This window comes from Drosophila novamexicana, unplaced genomic scaffold (assembly GCF_003285875.2).
Source record: "Drosophila novamexicana strain 15010-1031.04,08,12 unplaced genomic scaffold, DnovRS2.1 tig00000462-arrow-pilon, whole genome shotgun sequence".
Taxonomy (NCBI): Eukaryota; Metazoa; Arthropoda; class Insecta; order Diptera; family Drosophilidae; genus Drosophila; species Drosophila novamexicana.
In genome coordinates, this window is record NW_020824806.1 from 4,497,663 (window position 1) to 4,519,203 (window position 21,541).

Here is a 21,541-nt window from a genome sequence, read left to right on the forward strand (position 1 = left end):
GAAATAAATATATAAATGTATGTGAAATATTAGCTCGTTAAATGAAATTTCATTGCGCACTTTCCAACACTGGCAAGTACCTGCTTGCAATTTAATTGAGAATTAAACTTTTTGACAGCACTGTTAATGATAAACTCGTAGCATTCAAGTTGAATTGCACACTTTGCAACACTGTCATGTAGGTATGTTCAATTTTACTGAGTACTTAACAATTTGACAGCACTGTTAATTATAAACTCTTGGCATTCTAGTCGAATTGCGCACTTTGCAACACTGGCATTGAGATAAGTATTGTTAAGTACTAAGCCGCTGCCAAATGTCTGTTAATTAGCCAACTTTTGCGCTTTGTGTTGCCACTTTATGCGAATGAACTCCAACCAACAATGAATGCCACGCCCACGTTGCCGCCCTCTATTCATGACTGGCCGCCCGCATTGAATTGAAGCCCGCGAGCTCTCTGAACATGCCGGCGGTCTATACTGAATTGTACTTGTACGGGATGATAAATTCCGCCGGCTGGTCCATTGTCTATTGCCGCGCTAATTTTGTCGACAACGCAACAGTAACCACAACAACAACAACAACAAGAAGAGCAACAGAGAGAGGGGCGGGAGTGGTGCTGGGGGTGTGGCAGTTGTTAGCGCTTTGTTTGACATTTATTGTAACTTATTTGTACAAAACAGTTGACGTTGGTTTTTGCCACATTGCCGTTGGGCCGCGCTGTGTTGATGTGGCTTTAATGATGTCGCTGATTGTGTGGCAGGTTGCCATGGCATGCCGCATGTTGCACATAAAATGCAGCCAACAGCTGTTGCCTCGTCCATGTTTTATGCATGTTAAGCAACGTGTTAAGTGCCATTTTATTGCGCCCCAAATTGAGGGTGTGTGTCGATGAGTGTGTGTGTGTGTGTTGTGTCTGCAAACTCGTGACTTCTCTTTCATATTTTGTAAATAATTCGCAGTTTATAAAGCGCGTTACTCATACGCCCCATGTGACAGAGAGAGTTCAAACTTTATGCATCAGGCAAATACACTCAATTATATTTGTATGTATATATGTGTGCGTGTGCGCGTGCGTGTGTGTGTGCGTGTGCATTCGACTACAAAGAGTGAGTCAAGCTTTAGTTAAGTGCATGACAAGTCTCCGCACCCGGCAGCTATGGATAATGCATTTGTAGCTAGCAAATTAAAAAGTAAAAAAATGATTTTTCTTTGAAACACTCAAACACTCTCATTCAGGACTCGTGAGAGCGCTCAAGGCTGCCTGAACTGGACACCTTTTGGCCCCAACTCAAGAGCGACTCAAGCGGACAGTCATGCAACAACAACTTGAATGGCTGCAACGACAACAGATTTTGCACACACTCGTACAAATAAATGTACAAGAAATTTTAAGCGCAAAAATTCCACTGGAAAAGGTTTACAACATTCTTAAAGAGTTGTAGTGTTGCACAATACGGCAAATTTAAGGGAAAGACTTAGAATTGAAAAGCTTTCTCATATTTTAAGTCATTTCGATGCAGTCAGAAACGTTTTTGTAGGTAAAAATGTATGTTTACAATCAGGATAAAAATTGCATTAAAATTTAAAAATGTAAGTGAAAAAAATTATTTTGGAGATTAAATACCCTACCAGACATAGAACAGATCTAAATAGCCTATATTTCAATACATAAGATTTACTTTTCTTACAACAAATCTTTGCTCGACGAATAATTTTGATATAAGAACCATATATGCTTGTAACAGCCTCTGCAAGGGTATTCAAATGTATGTAGATACCCAACTCTATTCCAGTTAATGGAAATTGAGATAATTACCCAATTGCATTACAGTTATATTTAGTACATTTATACATATAATAAAGCAGGCCTACCTGCATAAGAAAGCTCTTGTTCTTCCTCTCACTCATTCTCTCTCTCTCCGTGGATGTGGATAACGTTGGATAACGCGCCAATTTTTACTTGTGAAAAAAGCTCTGCAGCAAAAATTTGCAAGCACTTGAACAGCTTAACGCGTATTATATTTCAATTTAAAGGTGTAGAATGGGTAAAAAACTTATATATAATCACTTCAACACACACGCAGCATAAAAAACTGTATTATCAATTAAACTTAACAGGCAATCGATTTGATACACACGCGCCGCAGATCCAACCGATCGACAAAACAGACGCACACTGACTAAATTGCCTCATTAAGCTTGCGCCCACGCTAAGCCGACATTCGCAGCAACAACAAAGAGCACAATCTTTTGCGCTCACGCCATCCACAAAGTAACGGGATCAAAAGCGCTAGGACCAATGGCGTGAGTGGAGCGGTCATGTGCGTAACCTCAGCCCCTCCCGTACCGTCCACAAGCAAGCATTGCAGAGTCAAGAGTGTGTGGATAAATTATCGCCCACGCTCACAGCAGCCACAATATCCACTCTCCGGATAATTGCTCTCGGTGAGTGCAGTTATCCGTGCAACTGCGCTAAATGCAGCCAACTCACAATGTATCTGAGCTTTGAAGCTTTTACCTGCTGACCTTTTAGTACAATGTACTAATTATTTGTACGATCGTATTGCTGGCCGATTCCTGACATACTTTCTCTAAATAAAAATATAAAAAAAAAATCTAAAAAAAAAATAGTTTAAAGATGTTTTTATTAAGTTACGACTTGTTTAAAATTGTATTTTTAAATTTTTATGACAAGTTTTCTATGAATAAAATTCGAATTCCAACTGTTTTACCAAGAACAACTAATTTGCAAAAAAAGCATGTGAAAGAGTTTAACAAAAGTGAGGTAAAAAAAACGATGATTAGCATATTTAGTACAGATTACAACCGCAGATTCTAATTAAAAAGGCAAAAAAATTTGAGCTTCAAAAGCAGGCAGAGAACACATGTAAGTGAGTGTAAAAGTTGCCCCTTCACCTTATGCGGCTTCTGCTGAAAGTAGTTTTTTTTTGTTTTGCCTCTGGCGCATTTTGCATAATGAACTCTATTAAAAGTTGGCTGGCTGCCAGCTGCAGCCAGCCGATGGGATGCCTAAGCGAGGAGCTGTGCGATGTGCCCGACTATTGCGTCTTATCCTTGTGCAGCAGCTCCTGTTTGGCCAGCAGCTGGATGCGCTGTCCAACGATTCCCAGCGGCTTGCGCGGCACCAGATGACAAGTTGATTGCCTGCCAAGGAAAAACACGTGTACATATAGAAAGTATAAATATGGCAGTCGGGTATAGGCGACTGCGTTATACTCTACGGCTACGGACGGATAACTTGACGGAGAGACGGTAAGACAAACGAAAGAACGAACAGACAGACGGACGGATAGACAGGCATATGGATAGCTAGACTCGCAAACAAAAGAGCGGAGAGACATAAGTACGAACGGATAAATGGACATACGGAAAAATGGATAAATTGACAGATAGACGAACGAATTGGAAGGGCGAACGTACGGGAGAACGGCCATTCGAATAATTTGGAGAGAGAGAGAGAGCGCACAGACGGACCAATAAACGGTCGGATATTTTGACGGACGGACAGTTGGATAGACGGACAGCTGGATAGCTCTATGGGCAGAAGAAGATACGAAACGATAGAGAATCATACGGACGGACGGATAAATTAAAGGCGAGTGGGTGGACGGACAGACGGAAGGACTGATAAGAACACGGAGGGGCACTCAACGAGCGGACGGACGGATGTAAAAAACTGGACAGACAAAGAGATAATAGGCCGTAGAAGACGAATAACTAGCAAAACGCATAGACGGATACCAAGACGGACATTTCACAACAACTAATATACCCTGTGTCACTTTTGTGAGCGAGTATCAGAAAAAAAACACATTAGTAAATCGACATAAATTGGCCGGGTCTGGCAACTCACTTGTAGATGATTTTCTCACGATCCGCCCAGGGCCAGCTGCGCTCCAGGTTATCCAGCTTGAAAAGCAGCTGCAACAAAAGGTGACAATGTCAAAAGCGTGCGTGTACAGGTGTGTGCAGGTGTGTGTGCATGTGTGTGTGCAAGTGTGTGTGCCGCTAATGAGGCGCCGCATTGATTGCTTTTACCTTTTGTGACTCGGTTGGCGATGCTATTGTTGCCTCCACATTCGCCTCAAGCGTGCAAGTGGGCGTGGCGGTGGGCATGGGCATGGGCGTGGGCGTTGGCGTCGCAGCGCGCACCTTTGAGGTGTCAATCGCATTCCCCGGCAACTCCAGCTGCGGGCTGAGCGTCAAATCTGTTGCGGCATCGACATCGCCTTCATTAATGCGCAGCTTGGGCACATAACGCAGATTCCAGGTGTAAGTGGTGCTCAGGAAATCGCTGTCATCCTCATCGTCATCCTCCTCCTCGCTGGAGCTGGCAGAGGCCACTGCAGGCAGCTTCATATAGTAAACGGTCTTGTGCGCTGCCAAGTCATCATCATTCTCCATCTGCACTTGGTCCTTGTCATTGGCATTGTCATTGTCTGGCTCATTTGTCGCATAATTGACTTCCGATGCATAATCCGATTCGGGCGTCAAATCCTTTAGCTGCTTGGCTAAACATTCCGACACGAGCTCGTCATCATCTTCGTCATCCGGCACCTGCCCCAGATCATCCTCCTGCTCCGCGTCCTCCCCCTCCTCATCCTCCTCCGCCTCCTCCTCCGTCTCCTCATCGCCGCTGGCCAGCTGCTCGAGCAGCTCATAGTCTAGCGCATCCTCATCGTAGGAGAACTTGCGCTGCATGTGGCTCAACTGCTGCTGTTGCTCCTCCTCGGCGCTGAGGCTGCCAAAGGATTGGGAGACGGTGGCCAGCGTTGAGCTTAAGATTTTTGGTATTTCCGCAATGGCCGACAATTTGCGCTGCATTTCCAGCAGGCGCAGCTCAATGGAGCTGGGCAGCACACGGCCTGCACGAGAAGCAAGCGATGACACAGAGACAGGCTTTATGGCAAATGGCTTTTATGATTTATTGCAAATACACACAGAGACACACACACAGAGACAAAGACAAATACATATGCAAAAACAGCTTAAGATTTATGTACACGAATTCAAAGCAAAAACCAAGGCGTGGGTTAATTGGCTTGGGTGCGGGGTGGGAGGGGGAGTACGGCTTGGGGGCTGCGGTTTGTGGCCATCACTTGGACTTGGATGCCGTGGGCAGAGCCAGCAGCATGTTCTCGATGGTGCTGCTGCGCAGCTCCTGATTATCGCCGACCTCCGCAAAGAAGCGTTTAATATTCCGTATAATGCGATGATGCGGCAGCTCCTGCGTGGCATTCGAGCGGGGTGGGAGAGAGAGAGAGAGAGAGAACAGGTGTTAATTAGATTGAATATGTCAATAGATTGGCATTCAATCACCTGATCCTCCTCGTCAGAGGACTCATCCTCGCTCAACTCAATGATCAACTCGTTGCCCTCCTCATCGAGTTGGGTTTTCGTTTTCTTTTTCTTGGGCTTGGGCGGCTCGGGCGGCTCTTGCCACATAATGGGATGCCAGCAGCGCGAGCCAAGCAATGGGGTCGGGGTGAAGTCTACAAAAAATATAAGTACAACCAAATTCTTGTGATCACACCAAATGCTACAACACATCATGCCGGGCGGATGCTTGGGCGGGATAGAGCGCGGAATTGGGTTTGGATTGGGAATGCATATTGGATACATGCTCTCGGTTGGAGCAAGTGCTCCAGAACTTACCCTTTGGCGGCGGCATTGGCTTGGGCACACGCATCACAATGGACTTCTCCTCGCCGGCCTCGTACATGCCCATCGCATCGTCCTCCTCCATGCTGTGCGAATTACATAAGCATAACAAATATATTTCTAGGGTATTTATGGCCAACTGGGGCGACCTACTTGCGCATGAGAAAGTGCACCTTCTTGGGCGTCGCGTTGATCCGTTCGTGTGCCTGGGCCAGTGTCAGCTGCGTGGCGTCCTCTTCGTTAATCTCGAGTATTATATCGCCCAGACGTACGCCCGACTTGTCGGCTATACCATTCGGCGTTACCTGCATAGAGACAGACAGCATTTACCCCTTAGCCATATCAATAGGCCATATACATACTATAGATATCCTAGAAAATCGTTGAACTTTCGATTTCATGTACCGCACGAGGCAACAGTCAACGCGCAATTGTTCGACAAATGTTGCGTAGCTCGAGTTTGGGTCGAACAAATACTATATATACTATATATATATACATATGATATATGACAGACAGCTTCAGATGGCTGCATATTCGTCTATAGATATATGTATTTAGTTGTAGGTCTGCTCCCAAAACACACAATGAGATACTTGTTGCATGTATCTCAAAAGTGTGCGCTACAGCAGAACGATTAGGCATATGGCTTAAGATATAACTGTGCCCTTTATGAAATAATTATGGAAAGATAGCTATTTCTATTTTGATCGTTAATATATGTTCATTTATAGTATACTATAAAATAGGCATAGTTTGACCAAATTAATCCATTCGCTTTGTATACTCTACATTTTTTATATCGTTTACAGGCTGCATACAACTTCGTCTATGCCCCACTCAAGTAGCGTATGCGCATCGGCCCAAAAAAATAACAATTTATATTTTTGCCAGACGTCAAAACCGAATGCAATACATAGAAATACTTAGGCAGAAACACTTTTAACCCAAATATTGTGAATTTTCCCCAGCTCAAGAGTAAAAACAATTGAAACGAGAACGAATGCTGCCCCGCCCATCCCGCTGCCCGCCTTTGTCTTTTGTCATCAGCTGCACGGCAATTGTCGCTCATACGCCCCATCGCACGAGCGCCGGCAAAGTGAAATATTCTTTTTGCTGATTTCGTCATAGTCGAAAAACTCGAAATATACGAAAATGTTGCTTGTGTTTATTTTCAATACCCTGTACGTATGGAAAATGGGTGAAAACGGGGTATTATGGTGTTGGGAAAACGAATGTAACAGGCAGGCTGAGGAAGACGTTTCCGCAGCAGAGTCGATCGAGACATGTTTGTGGGTTAAGATTATAGATAATTATCGATTAAGTAAATTACTATTATCGATTAAGGTAATCGATATGTATCGATTAAGTATTTCACTATTATTGATTGAGATTATCAATAAGTTTCGATTGAGTATTAGACTATTATCGATTAAGGTTATCGATAAGCATCGGTTTAATATTTGACTATTATCGATAACTAGGAAACGCCGAAATATTGAAGTAAAACAAACCTCTCGTTGAGAAAAAGAAACAGCAAAGACGCTTCTAGCTTGCCTATGCTTATTTTTTGTAGAGTGCAACTGGAATCTATGTAAAGCAGCTGGTAACTTTATACAGGCTATCTGCTAGTCGAGCACACGCACTCTTAAGCGCTTTTGGCCAGCGACCAAAAAGAAACGCGCGATGACGAAATAAGAATTGCAGCTGTCGTAGCGTCAATTGGAAATTGGAAAGGAATATGATTGGACTGAACAGTTGGGCGGGTTCTCAGGCTGAGTATAGGGAAGGGGGGAGGGGGGAGGGTGGACTACAAACAGTTAAACGAGCGTTATGTTAATTCTCCCTCCATTTACGTACCTGAAAGACGGTTAAGGGCATGTGAAATTCGGCGCCGCCGGTTATCAAAAAGCCCCATTTCTCATCATCCTTGGAATCGTAGACATCCGATTCCACATCGAAGGCGGGAAAGCCGTCCGTGTCGCCAATGCCGCAGGATACCTTGATAATGGGCGCCTTCTTCTTTGTCTCCGGCGTGGACCACAGTATGCCCAGAGGCTCGGGCATCTTGTTGTTGTTCCCTTTGCTGCTCCCTTTGTTTGTTTATGTTACTCTTTCTCTGTCTTTCTCTCTCTCTCTCACTCTCTTCTGGCCCGCCTCTTGTTGTTGCTCTTTTTGCGTGGCTGCTCGTTTTATTTATAAATCCAACAGCCTCTCCCTCTCTTAGTCCCTTCCTCTCTGTCTCTTGTTATCTGCGCTCTTTGTCTGGCTTTTTATACAATTTGTTGCAGTAGTTTTTGCTTTTGTTTTTACTTTGCTTTTGTTTTTGCTTTTACTTTGCTTTTTGCCTGTCAAAATTCAGCTGCCAAAAAAATTAACCCGTGCGAAATTGAGTTTTCTTTTAATTTTCCTGTGTTTTGCCGGCTTTTCACTTTCCGCTGGGCATTGACTTTGCGGAAATGCTTACCACTGAGTTTTCCTTTAATGCGTCTCTTATATAATCAATTTTCACGCATTGCACAATGAAAACGATTTGAAAATTTCCTTGAATTTCTACGAAATTTTTAATTGCACATTTATGAGTTTGCCAATTTCCAGAATTTAATACGTGTGTTAATTATGACAGCAAATTTTTAATTGAAGTATGCTGGGCCTTTTCTCCCGTTTTCCTTGGGCTTTTCCACAATTTTCTTTGGCTTCCACACGTTTGCACACGCCTCGGGCAACTAAAACTAAAAGGCAAAGCGCTAATATAATTTCTAGAAGTTTGCCTTTGTGATGCATTCGCTTTTTTAATAGTTGCCGCACGGTTGCTGCCTTTTCCTCATGCCCCAACCCAAATGGGGTAGATTAGTTTCGGGAAGTGAATGGTAAATAAATGTTAGATATATGTATATATACAACTCCTAAGAAATAGAGAAAAGTTCTTGTCTTAACTTGAATTGGAATCAGCCATGAACCGGCTATGAATCAGTTATGAATCGGCTATGAACCGGTTATGAATCGGTTATGAACCGGTTATAACATGGTAATAACTCGATTCTGATTACCAATCGAACTGGTTCTGGTTTTCTACTTTAAAGTAGCTTATGAACCGGTTACAACCCGATACACTTTTGCTTTAGATTTTAGCTGATGGTCTTAACAACATAGAGTTCTTCTTAAACAATTAAAGAAATATATATTCAAATATAAAAAAGAATTTCAGATTTTTATAGCTATATACTAGATGTACTTACCATTACGTATCGGGTATATCGCAGTCGTTGACCGCTTGCATATCATTCTTTGCACGTTTTCTAGATCTTTTATTTTTGTTTCTCTGTGCTGGGCATTGGGATAGGTCCGTGAAAAGTTGTTCTCACACGCAAATTGTTGCTGCTAGTTTGTTTTTAGTTTTTATTTAGCTGACAGCACATTGTTTGCATCCAGTTGCAATTCCTCTGCTTTTTACATAGTATATATTCCAAGCATGTTTATAAATAAGTTGCGCGTGCACAGTTCTTGCGTTTGATTTTAATGATATTGTTTGACATTTTTCTTGGTAAGGTACATTGTCTCATTAGCGAAACACGTAATTGGGTATTATTCGCATATTTTGTTTACGCTCTGATTATTTTGACATGAACTCAATATTCTTGATTCAAAAGTGTGCCGCTTATCTGGTTAATGTCAAAAGGTTAGCCTGCAAAACCATCCACAGGGAATTTCATCAAAATACGTTATTTATAATTCCTGGAATATCAACGATTGACATTTGTACGACACGTGAACCGATTTATCGATTGAAATGTTTGCAACTATACGAATTAAGCAGATACAACCACAGGCTGGATATTCATTTAAAAGGTAAATATTAATGATTTACAAATTTGATAAATTAATAATATATTTTAATCAGGTAAACATTTCTAGAAATACTCCGTATATATCCAATTTTTTTAGTTTTTTTTTTCATAATTTATTTATTAATAATAGTTTATCTTTATTCATATTTTGTCGATAAGAATGTTTTTCGATATTTATTGCTTATCGATAACATGCACTTTAAGCACTTATCGATTAGCTGTTATCGATCTTTGATAGAACGACGTTTTAATGAATGTTATCTTTATCTTTATTATTCGAATTATTTTTGATTAATTGTTAGCTGAACTTTTGACTTTTTATATGGCTGAAATTAAGCTTAAGTCAATATTAATTTTTATAGAGCTTTAAAATTGTTTTGAGTCGTCAGCATTTGCTATTTATAAATATTCTAAATTAAAACGCAACATGCTTCTGCTTTAATGAAAATTATTTATATATATATATTTACATAATCAGTTGCTTTCTCTCGACGTCAACAACATTTACATATGTGTCATATATGCGAAAGTCCTTCAAACTTCTGCCGGAGTCCTTGCACTCGATTTCAAGGCTTCATGGAAAAGTTTTCACAGCTTTTCGCTTTTTACCTATGGGAAAAGCTGCTTGGGAAACTCTTCAATAAGCCCCAAAAGTTCAAAATTCTCAGCTGACATCGAAAAAAAATGGACAACAATCCAGACAGCGACTCCTTATCAGCCGGACATACCTCGCCCGCCCACAGCCTCCACCACATTTCTTGATGAAGGACGGCCAAAGGTGATAGCTGCCACAACAACAACAACAACAACAATAAGGCTGATGACGTCACGAGCTGCGATAACAAACATTTGGCATATTTTGAGTATTTGTTTTTTGTTTATTTATTTGCTAGTTTAAAGAATACGATTATTGAATTGGACACTATTCCACGTAGGTGGTCTCATTGTTGACCTCGTTGGAGTCCACCTCGAGCACCTCGCAGCCCTGTGCATAGTCCTCCATATTGAGTGAATCGCTTGCTTCGGCCAACTGCTCCAGCTGTTCAATACTGTGAATTGGTTCCAGTTGCTCGAGCTGCTGGCTGGCGTCGTCCGGCATGGCTTCACGCCGGCGACGCGTCGTCTGAGCCGCCTGCTCCTGCTCAGGCTGTTGCTCTGGCTGTTGCTCTGGCTCTGCCTCAGGCTGTGCCTCTGGCTCTGCCTCAGGCTGTGCCTCTGGTTGTGCTTCTGATTCTGCCTCTGGCTCTGCCTTAGGCTCTGCCTCAGGCTGTGCCTCAGGCTGTGCCTCTGGCTCTGCCTTAGGCTGTGCCTCTGGTTGTGCCTCTGGTTGTGCCTCAGGCTGTGCCTCTGGCTGTGCCTCTGGCTGTGGCTCAGGCTGTGCCTCTGACTGTTCCTCTTGCTGTGCCGCCGGCTGCTGCTTCTTTGGCTCCTGTCCTAGGCCGTCCTCTTCGGATGAGCTACTTGAATCCTCACCAGCTGATCGGCTCTTACGTGATTGGGGCTTCTCCTCTGACGAGCTGTCTTCTTTTTCCTGCTGTTGCTTCTCCGGCTGTTGCTTGGCATCCGGCGTCTCCTGCTGCTGCTTCTGTGCTTGGGCGCCCTCTTCGGATGAGCCGCTTGAATCTGCTCGCCTCCTACGACGCAGACGCACATTCTCCACACTGACTGAATCGTCCTCCATGCTGTGTCCGCCCAGCATCTTGAGCAGCTGCTCATCGGTCTGCCCCGTCTCCTGGAGATCGTCTAGACCCAGCGGCTTAGCCCATGCCACATTTAGCATCAGCGTCGCCGCCAACATTGTTATAAGCAGCCATGAATGCATCTTCTTATAGTTGGCTTCTGCTAGTTAGTTAATCCTTATAGAATTGTGTGTGTGTTTGTTGTGTTTGCCTGTTGTTCGCGCTGCGACTCGTGCTCCTCAACTGACTCGCGTTGCCTCCGACTGTTTCTTATGAACCCTGCCGGCTTACTTATTATCACATTGTAGACTTCTGATTTGCCAGTTGTTGTTGATAGCCACAGTCCCCGCTTGTGTCAGTGCCTGCCATTCCAATTAAAGCAACATCGATTTGCCAGCCGAGCTGCAACCTATGCAGCTGACAGAGGCGACAGAGAAACACCGAATTCATATCGAGAATTTCAGGCTTTACTTTGCTTGCACAACACGATTTCGCATAAAAATTGTATTTTCATACACTATAGACTGAGCACTTTAGGACTGAGATGTAATAGGTAACGCATTGAGTGTATGATTCACATTAAAGTTCTATTTTAATGCCACACAAAAAGTTGCTTGAAATGTCTGACGAAATATGTTAGGCATTGCCGACTGTAAGCAAAGGTAAGATACGTTTATGTAGGACTAGGTTTATATATTAAATATAGGTACAAGAGGAGTCCATATCTTATATTTTCATCATTTTTTAATTTCTATTGAATAAAAAACTTGGTATCTTAGTCAAGAAGACTTTTTGATATAATAATAGGATGTGTCCGTATAATAATAATGAAAAGATTGTATAAATAATAATGGTAGTAATAGATAATAATAATAATATTACCAATACCAGTAATAATAATAATAATAATAATAATAATAATAATAATAATAATAATAATAATAATAATAATAATAATAACAATAATAATAATAATAATAATAATAATAATAATAATAATAATAATAATAATAATAATAACAATAATAATAATAATAATAATAATAATAATAATAATATAATAATAATAATAATAATAATAATAATAATAATAATAAAAATAATAATAATAATAATATTGATAAAAATGAGAATAATAATTTTATTATTAATATTACTAATATTATTATTAACATTATTATTTTTTGAATATTATTGAGAATAATATAATAATAGCATAATATTTATATATGGAAAGGGCATTTAAGCGTCGGCAATCGCAGCATAACTATACGAATCTTATTCATATTTCGGAATGCGCAATTTACTTGGGCGTACTGCCCGCTGGCTGTGTGCAAAATTCTCAAGCTTGACTTGCATAATAAATACAAATTGAGCTGCTGCTCTATGAAATTGATAACGCAGATCAGCAAAGATCAAGCGAAACAAACTGAACGCGCAATTGGCGATTATCGACGAGACGCGAAAAACTAAATAAACCTACACACACGAAAAACAACATGAAAAGCATGAAAAACAACAAAAAACATTTATATATATAAATACGCTACATTTTTAATAAACATACGCAGAGTTTTGATTGGATATCAGTCAGTATAAATAAATGTGTACCACGGTGCGTATGCGCGTTTTGTTTAGTGGCAGACGTTGACCTGGCCCAAGACGCAAATGCCGTTTAATCCGCAGCGGCGACGGCGGCAGAGATAAAGAAAAGCGCCAAGCCTCCACCCACTCCTCCTACAGAAAAAAAAAAGAAAAGGATTTGCCTGACGTGAGCGGCATGCTCAACAAAAGCGAACCGAAAAACTGAAAACCGAAATGTACAAGTGTAAAAGTATCTTTCAGATTGCAAAGCATCTTAACGGCACAATTTGGCGCTCACTTATCCTCGAGCATTTAGCTGACACTTGCGACTTTACGCCCTTTTGGGCAGCATTTAAACTGGACTAGACTGAAAGCAATATAAAAGACAAGCTCAGCGATAAGAGTGAAGGCAAGAAAAGGTGTCGCCGACGAAATTAAAAGCAAATATTTGACAGCTTACAGTGGCTGCCAGAAGTCTTTGGCTGCTTATACAAAAAAATAAGTGGATTCATAGCAAAGGGCTGATTGAATTTGATTCCCCGTTGGGCGATTGCATATTCCATTTGCCTCAAGTTGGGGCACATCAAAAGGCCAAGTGACGAAGCGAAACGAAACGGAATGAAATGAAACGAAATGAAACATAACCAGAACGAATTGAAATGTTGAGCCACTGCATAATTTAAGTGAATTTACAATTTATATATATTTACGCCTCGCTGTCTATACCCTGGCTGCCATAAAAGGCTTAACAGGTATATTGATTTACAGCAGGCAGTTGCTTGTGCCAAGTTTTTGTTTATTTCCGTTTCATTTCCATTGTTCCAATGCGAATACTTTTCGTTTGGTTAAAGTGGTGCTCAGATCTATATTTCCAATTCCAATTAGAATAGTGGAGTATAAGGAAAAATCTCTGTTAAACCTACTTTATAAAGAACTTTACGAAATGATTTAGATATAACAACTCGGAAGGGGGAATCATTTTTTTATGATATATGTTTTATTTCTATGTTTCACTTTTATCTTTCACTTCTATGTTTTACTTTTATGTTTCACTTCCAATGTTCCTATGCAAAAACATTTTGCTGTTTGAATGCGAATTGTTCAGGTCTATTTCGAATCCCATATAGGAGTTTATTTATCTGAAGCTTACATATCATTTGAATATTCCAGCTCGGAATGAAGAATTAAGGCATCATGTTCCATGTTAATGTTTCATGTTCCATTTTAAATATACCTATGCAAAATATGATAGACTGCTTTTATAAAGAAATTTTCAATTACATTATCATATTTCTGGAATGAAGAGAAAGTAAAAATGTTAACCGAAAGAAAGATTGAATACTTTATGCGTAAAAACGATAGATATGTAGATAGATAGATATATTTTCTATTTTTTTGGGTTATAACATAAAAAAATATAAACTTAAAATGGCTTACATATGCATATAAGATTGATCCTTCTGGAAGACAGAACCAACTTGTGGCTATAAAGTATCTTTCAGTCCAAATCAGATGCTGTTCAGCTATTTTGCTTGGATAAGCCGAGCCAAGCCCAACATAACAAACTGGCAACTGCTCAAAAAAATGAAGAAAACATTGCAGTTTACGTATATTTTTTATGTAAATTGCGATTTGTTCGGTTCGGCGGCAACGCGCACTGCAACATTTTATGCAAATCAACGGGCACCTGATGTCCCAAACGAAATATTTGGCTCGTACCAATTCGTGTTCTCTTCTACGTTTTTGTGTTCTTGTTGTTTTTCCTCTACTTCCTTTTTTTTTTTTTTGATTTAGATTTATTAAAAATTTATCAATGTCATAAGTTTGCCGAGTCATCAATCAACTTTAAAGCGGCAAAGATTTGCTTAGGCAAAGAGAAACGAGTCACAGTTGATTTAAGACAAACAAATTTTTTTGGCATTTCCCGAGATGTGCGCTGAATTTATTTTCGGCCTGAAAATATGCAAGGTAAATTGCTTTTTTTATTGTAAATTGAACTTAATTTCCAAATAATTCTACTAATTTCTGCTTATATTTAAAATATTTTTCGATTTGTAATGAACATTTTGATTAAGCAAAAATGTTGCTTAGGCGAAGCATAACAAGTAAGAGGTTCTAGTCGGAAGCTCCCGACTAGGGGATACCCTGAACCCTCTTCTTCCAACATCAAATGCATATATGTATATATTCTATTTTGGAAGCTAGCAAAAATAATATGATTGTTAACAGTTCTGGTAAATTTGGATTATTTGTTTTTTTGTTGTCTCCAAATCAGTTTGCTTTAGATTTGAATGTTAGTTCAGATCTAAGCTTATCATAACACAGACACGTTCTACACAACAGCCAAACACTACAAAAAAAAATATATGAAAAAAATCCTAAAATCTTAAGCCACACATAAACCACACTGCTTCCATGGATACCGAGACAGAGATCGCCGCAGATGGAGCCGAGGCCAAGCCCACGACAAACGAGGCCAAGCCCACGACAAACGAGCCCAATCCGGAGGTGGTCACAGAGATTGCTGTAACAGTGGAAGCGCCTGAAGCTCCAGAAGGTCCCGCAGCTCCTGCAGCTCCTGAAGATCCCGAAGTTCCGCCCAAAGAAGAACAAGAACAAACGGAACCGGAGACCCAAGCAGTTGAGGTACCCGTAGCGCTCAGAGAGGGAGCCGATGAAGCAGCTGACGAAAAAGTAGATGAGGAATGGGACAAGAGCGGCCCGCAAACGGATGAGGAGAAGAGGGCATCACGAAAGATACGCTTGAAGGAGAAAGTCAATTTGCGCTTTAGACTTGGCGAAAGCGATCTTGTGGTCAACGTCGATCCGGATGATGAGCAGGACGACGAGGTGGAGGGTGAGATAACCGAGTCTAGAGAGGCTCTGCCGACCATAGATGATGAGCTACCGGATCTTTCCGGCAAGCAAACATCTGCGCAAGACATGCTGGACGGAGAGATCAACGTCGACGACATATTTGGCGAGGACGATGTCGACGACGACTTCGATGAGCCGGAGGTGCGGGAGCCACCCAAAGGCGATACAATAACGGCGAAGGCGAATTTCCTTTCCTACTTCGAGATGCCATCCTTATCTGATATATCCGAGGAGCATGCTGTCGAGGAGCATAAGGCACACAAAACGAAATCCCTCATTTCGCAAATCAGTACGGCAACCGATACTGGTAAATTTGTGAATCCCCTCACCGGATTTGAAGAGAGCGAGTCGACCAGCTCCTCGACCGAGAGCAGCAAAATGGATGATCTGGCCCTTGATTTGGGCGGCGAAAGTGATGATCTTGACATATACTTTATGGATACTGATTTCCCCGACTTTAAGGACGTCAAGCACATCCAGCTGAGGGAAGATGACGATTTGGAAGCGTTTGTTAAATTCAAGAGCAGCTTCATACGCGATGATATCGTTTACGAGGATCCAGATGAGGTCGAGGCCAAGAAACAAAAAGTGGAAATACATAAAATAACAATGGATTTTCTATACGAAATGTTCAACAATGTGGTCAACGAAATGGAAAATCTTAACGAATCCACAATACTCCGAAATAAAATGGATAAGGCCAAGCTGATGACGACCCTAATAGATGTCACAAATAAGTATTCAATTGAGAAAGAGATCAACGTTTATATCAATACCAAAATGGCCGATTATTTCAAGCGCATGAAAAACTATCGTGTATTCGCCAACTTGGATCCCAACACCAAAGCCAAAGAGCGACTCCGTTATTTGGAGTCCCTTACGCTGTTGGATCACCGTGTTCTGGTCGCTGCGGAGACCAAGAAGAAGAACGCCATACTTATGTCCAGCGTATTGATGGATCTCAGCTATGTGCAAAACATATCCAGATATTCCGAGGAGCATCTGGAGGAGGTCATAATGCGTACGCTGGCCAACAATAAATCGGATTTCATGAAACGTTTCATCGAACGTGAAATGCGTCTCATGGGACAGAAACGCAATGAGATCAGCGACACGCGTCTCTTTCTAATCACCAGGAAGCACACACTGGGACGCATCGTAGACGTACGTATCGAATACCCTTTTACCCTTTATATATATAGAACCAGATCTTTGATAGTTTCCTTAGTTTCCTAAGACTCTTGGCACAAACGTACTAGAAGTAAAGCTTGATTTTGCTTGCCTAGCTTCTTTTTGTCGTTTCTTGCATTAAAATTCTCAACTAGTTAATGCAGCTGCTTGAACATAATCGGCTTGAAATTAACCTTAAATTGTTGGCATACAATATTAAAGCCTTGGAGTATTTTTGAGTAAAAGTTCTCTATACACCACATCTTATAATTTTGCAGAAAATACGCAAGCTGGAAACAATTAACGAGGAGCTCTGCATGGACGACTTTATAAGCATTCAAAATCAAGTAGTAGCATTGGATAAAAAAATCGAAGGTAATTTGAATCCCGATACACCTAACAGATCTCCGCTTGATACCACCCCAACCCTACCCATGCAGAACGCAACAATGAGCTGAAGAAGCTGCGCTATAGTTACCACACTGAGCTGCATCTGACGCAGCACAATCGCGAGAAGGCCTTGGCGCTGATCACCAAGCTGAGGGGCAATCGGTACACGATGCGCAAGATGCAGGATAAGCAGCGCCATCTACGCGAATGCCTTTACATTGCAAAGCTGGAGCGCAGCACCATACGCAAACAGAGCTCGGATCTCAGCTTCCAGGGCGGACTCCTGTCTATGCCGGCTCTAATGTACGACTACGATGAGACCGTGGAGAAAGTGATGGCCAAGCAGGATATTGTCAAGGAACTGAAGGAAACCTTCAAGCGTGTCAGCCAACGCATTATCGAACTGGAAACACGCTGCACCTAAGTGCGAAGTATCTTCTCACAAAATAAACAGAAAACACGAAGATTTTAGATGTATGCAAAGCTAAATTTCAGAATTTGTATTTAATTTGTATGCACTGGGTATTATAATGTAGCGGGTATTAGAAGGAGACATCTGTGACCCCATAAGGGATCTCTGTCGGTCAGTCTGTCCTATCTATTCAATTTTAAGGATATTGTCCTGAACCTTTACAGATGCCGAAACCGGCTGGATCGGACTAGGAAAGTCATAAAGTCGGTGCATGTATAAAAAACTTGTTTATTTTTCAAGATATCTTGACCAAGCTCGACAAAATCTAATCAACATCGGAGCACTATATCATATAGCTGCCATAGGAACGACTGGCCAAAATTTCAGTTCTTATATGGAAATCTTTTTAGCTTAACAGGAAATCTTTACCAAAACCGACCCTTTGCTAGTTTAACTATTCTAGCTTTATATGAGCTAAATTCTGTCAAAATCGCAATACTATATTATATAGCTCTATAGGAAGAATCAGTCAAACTCGTGCCAAAGATATCCAATCTCGTTAAAATACCTATTGCCCTGCCCCACAAAAAAAAAACAAATCCTTTGAAAATAATTATATGAAGAAATCTACAACCAAATATATATATTGCTCGATTTGACCAAGGCTGACATAAATAAATGTGTTTAAGATCACAAAATACCAAATAAATATGCCTATGTATATGCATATATCAAAAAGAGAATTATGATTTCCTATATATCAAACGAAGACCTGCATGCATTATATATGCTCGCCATGACAGGCATATACTATATAGATATATATAACATATAAGTATCTTCACATTTTCAGTGTCAGATTGGATACCTTATGTTTGTTTCACTTTTCTTGCTGCTTTGAATCCAAAATAATATAATTATATAAAGCGAAAATGTATCAATTTATATATATATATATATAAAATCTGTACATATGCGTATTCGATTTGTTTAAACAATTGCGCAAATTATCGAAATGTAAACAAAATTCTGGCACGCGCTTTCATTTTAACGCCACATTTATATTTTTGGCCATAAATTAGTCAGCTATTTATAAAAGGGCATAAACAGAAGCCAATTCTGATAAAAGAATTAAAAAATTAAATTATTATTAAACAAGTAAGAGGTTCTAGTCGGTAGCTTCCGACTAGGGGATACCCTGAACCCTCTTCTTCCAACATCAAATGCATATATATATTCTATTTTAGAAGCTATATGTCAAGTTTTGTGACTCTAGCTCTTATTATTTACCAAAATTGCCCAAAAAACAGGATATCGATATCGATATTTATCGATTGCTTGGAAACGGAGTAAGTTATCGATTATCGGAAACAAACTCAATCTGCGCAGACATTGGGAGCACCTACATCTAGCTTTTATAGGTTCTGAGATCCTTGCGTTCATACATACGGACGGACGGACAGACGGACGGACGGACGGACGGACATGGCTAGATCGACTCGGCTATTGGTGCTGATCAAGAATATATATACTTTATGGGGTCGGAGATGCTTCCTTCTGCCTGTTACATACATTTAGATTTTGCACAAATACAATATACCCTTATACCCATTTTTAATGGGTTCCGGGTATAAAAAGCCAAACCTGTTCAAAATGGTTGAGTTTTGACCGAGTTATGGGAGTTGGGAATTTTCACCTATAGGATATATGTATGTATATGAATTTTGACCAAAATTAATGTTGTCAGATTTGAATGCCAAATTGATTAAGAGGTCAAACCATGGACAAAAAGCCAAACCTTTTGAAAATCGGTTGAATTTTGACCGAGATATGGGAGTGGGAAATTTTGACCTTTAGGATATATGTATTGTATGATATTTGAGGGTACCATTTTCACATGAATTTTGACCAAAATTAATGTTGTCAGATTTGAATGTCAAATTGATAACGAGGTCAAACCATGAACAAAAAGCCAAACCTTTTGAAAATCGGTTGAGTTTTGATCAAGTTATGGGAGTGGGAAATTTTGACCTATAGGATATATGTAGGATATTTGAGGGTACCATTTTCACATGAATTTTGACCAAAATTAATGTTGTCAGATTTGAATGCCAAATTGATTAAGAGGTCAAACCATGGACAAAAAGCCAAACCTTTTGAAAATCGGTTGAGTTTTGATCAAGTTATGGGAGTGGGAAATTTTGACCTATAGGATATATGTAGGATATTTGAGGGTACCATTTTCACATGAATTTTGACCAAAATTAATGTTGTCAGATTTGAATGTCAAATTGATAACGAGGTCAAACCATGAACAAAAAGCCAAACCTTTTGAAAATCGGTTGAGTTTTGATCAAGTTATGGGAGTGGGAAATTTTGACCTATAGGATATATGTAGGATATTTGAGGGTACCATTTTCACATGAATTTTGACCAAAATTAATGTTGTCAGATTTGAATGCCAAATTGATTAAGAGGTCAAACCATGGACAAAAAGCCAAACCTTTTGAAAATCGGTTGAGTTTTGACCGAGTTATGGGAGTTGGAAATTTTGACCTATAGGATATATGTATATGTAGGATATTTGAGGGTACCATTTTCAAATGAATTTTGACCAAAATTAATGTTGTCAGATTTGAATGCCAAATTGATTAAGAGGTCAAACCATTGACAAAAAGCCAAACCTTTTGAAAATCGGTTGAGTTTTGACCAAGTTATGGGAGTGGGAAGTTTTGACCTATAGGATATACATATGTATGTATATGTAAGATATTTGAGGGTACCATTTTCACATGAATTTTGACCAAAATTAATGCTGTCAGATTTGAATGCCAAATTGATTAAGACGCCAAACCATGCATAAAAAGCCAAACCTTTTGAAAATCGGTTGAGTTTTGACCAAGTTATGGGAGTGGGAAATTTTGACCTATAGGATATATGTATATGTAGGATATTTGAGGGTACTATTTTCACATGAATTTTGACCAAAATTTATGTTGTCAGATTTGAATGCCAAATTGATAATGAGGTCAAACCATGGACAAAAAGCCAAACCTTTTGAAAATCGGTTGAATTTTGACCGAGTTATGGGAGTGGGAAATTTTGACCTTTAGGATATATGTATATGTAGGATATTTGAGGGTACCATTTTCACATCAATATTGACCAAAATTTATGTTGTCAGATTTGAATGCCAAATTGATAATGAGGTCAAACCATGGACAAAAAGCCAAACCTTTTGAAAATCGGTTGAGTTTTGACCAAGTTATGGGAGTTGGAAATTTTGACCTATAGGATATATGTATATGTAGGATATTTGAGAGTACCATTTTCACATGAATTTTGACCAAAATTAATGTTGTCAGATTTGAATGCCAAATTGATTAAGAGGTCAAAACATGGACAAAAAGCCAAACCTTTTGAAAATCGGTTGAGTTTTGACCAAGTTATGGGAGTGGGCAGTTTTGACCTATAGGATATACATATGTATGTATATGTAGGATATTTGAGGGTACCATTTTCACATGAATTTTGACCAAAATTAATGTTGTCAGATTTGAATGCCAAATTGATTAAGAGGTCAAACCATGGACAAAAAGCCAAACCTTTTGAAAATCGGTTGAGTTTTGACCAAGTTATGGGAGTTGGAAATTTTGACCTATAGGATATATGTATATGTAGGATATTTGAGAGTACCATTTTCACATGAATTTTGACCAAAATTAATGTTGTCAGATTTGAATGCCAAATTGATTAAGAGGTCAAAACATGGACAAAAAGCCAAACCTTTTGAAAATCGGTTGAGTTTTGACCAAGTTATGGGAGTGGGCAGTTTTGACCTATAGGATATACATATGTATGTATATGTAGGATATTTGAGGGTACCATTTTCACAT

The 21,541-nt window shown here is 40.0% G+C and overlaps 3 protein-coding genes across 4 annotated transcripts; 1 reads left to right on the plus strand and 2 right to left on the minus strand.

The window, feature by feature from the left end:
• Window positions 1–2,716: 2,716 nt before the first annotated feature.
• LOC115760759 (PDZ and LIM domain protein 7) lies at window positions 2,717–7,792 on the minus strand. Of its 2 annotated transcripts, XM_030702239.1 has the most exons (6): window positions 7,546–7,792; window positions 5,839–5,990; window positions 5,680–5,771; window positions 4,063–4,889; window positions 3,878–3,945; window positions 2,717–3,168 (listed from the first exon to the last, which is right to left on the minus strand). In XM_030702239.1, exons 1-6 carry the CDS (start codon window positions 7,750–7,752, stop codon window positions 3,063–3,065), a joined length of 1,452 nt encoding a protein of 483 aa, XP_030558099.1. In that variant the 5' UTR covers window positions 7,753–7,792; the 3' UTR covers window positions 2,717–3,062. The 2 variants fall into 2 exon arrangements, with proteins under 2 accessions (XP_030558099.1, XP_030558100.1); XM_030702240.1 differs by lacking the exons at window positions 2,717–3,168; window positions 3,878–3,945; window positions 4,063–4,889 and adding exons at window positions 4,926–5,251; window positions 5,344–5,516 and having other exon boundaries at window positions 7,546–7,770.
• Window positions 7,793–10,388: 2,596 nt separating this feature from the next.
• Window positions 10,389–11,496, minus strand: LOC115761038 (protein TsetseEP). The gene has a single exon (XM_030702653.1). The coding sequence runs from the start codon at window positions 11,353–11,355 to the stop codon at window positions 10,456–10,458; it is 900 nt and encodes a 299-aa protein (XP_030558513.1). The 5' UTR covers window positions 11,356–11,496; the 3' UTR covers window positions 10,389–10,455.
• A 3,602-nt stretch (window positions 11,497–15,098) lies between these two features.
• On the plus strand, window positions 15,099–17,729 carry LOC115760979. Its single transcript, XM_030702582.1, has 3 exons — window positions 15,099–16,837; window positions 17,122–17,218; window positions 17,284–17,729. The coding sequence occupies exons 1-3, from the start codon at window positions 15,212–15,214 to the stop codon at window positions 17,655–17,657; spliced, it is 2,097 nt and encodes a 698-aa protein (XP_030558442.1). The 5' UTR covers window positions 15,099–15,211; the 3' UTR covers window positions 17,658–17,729.
• Window positions 17,730–21,541: the final 3,812 nt, after the last annotated feature.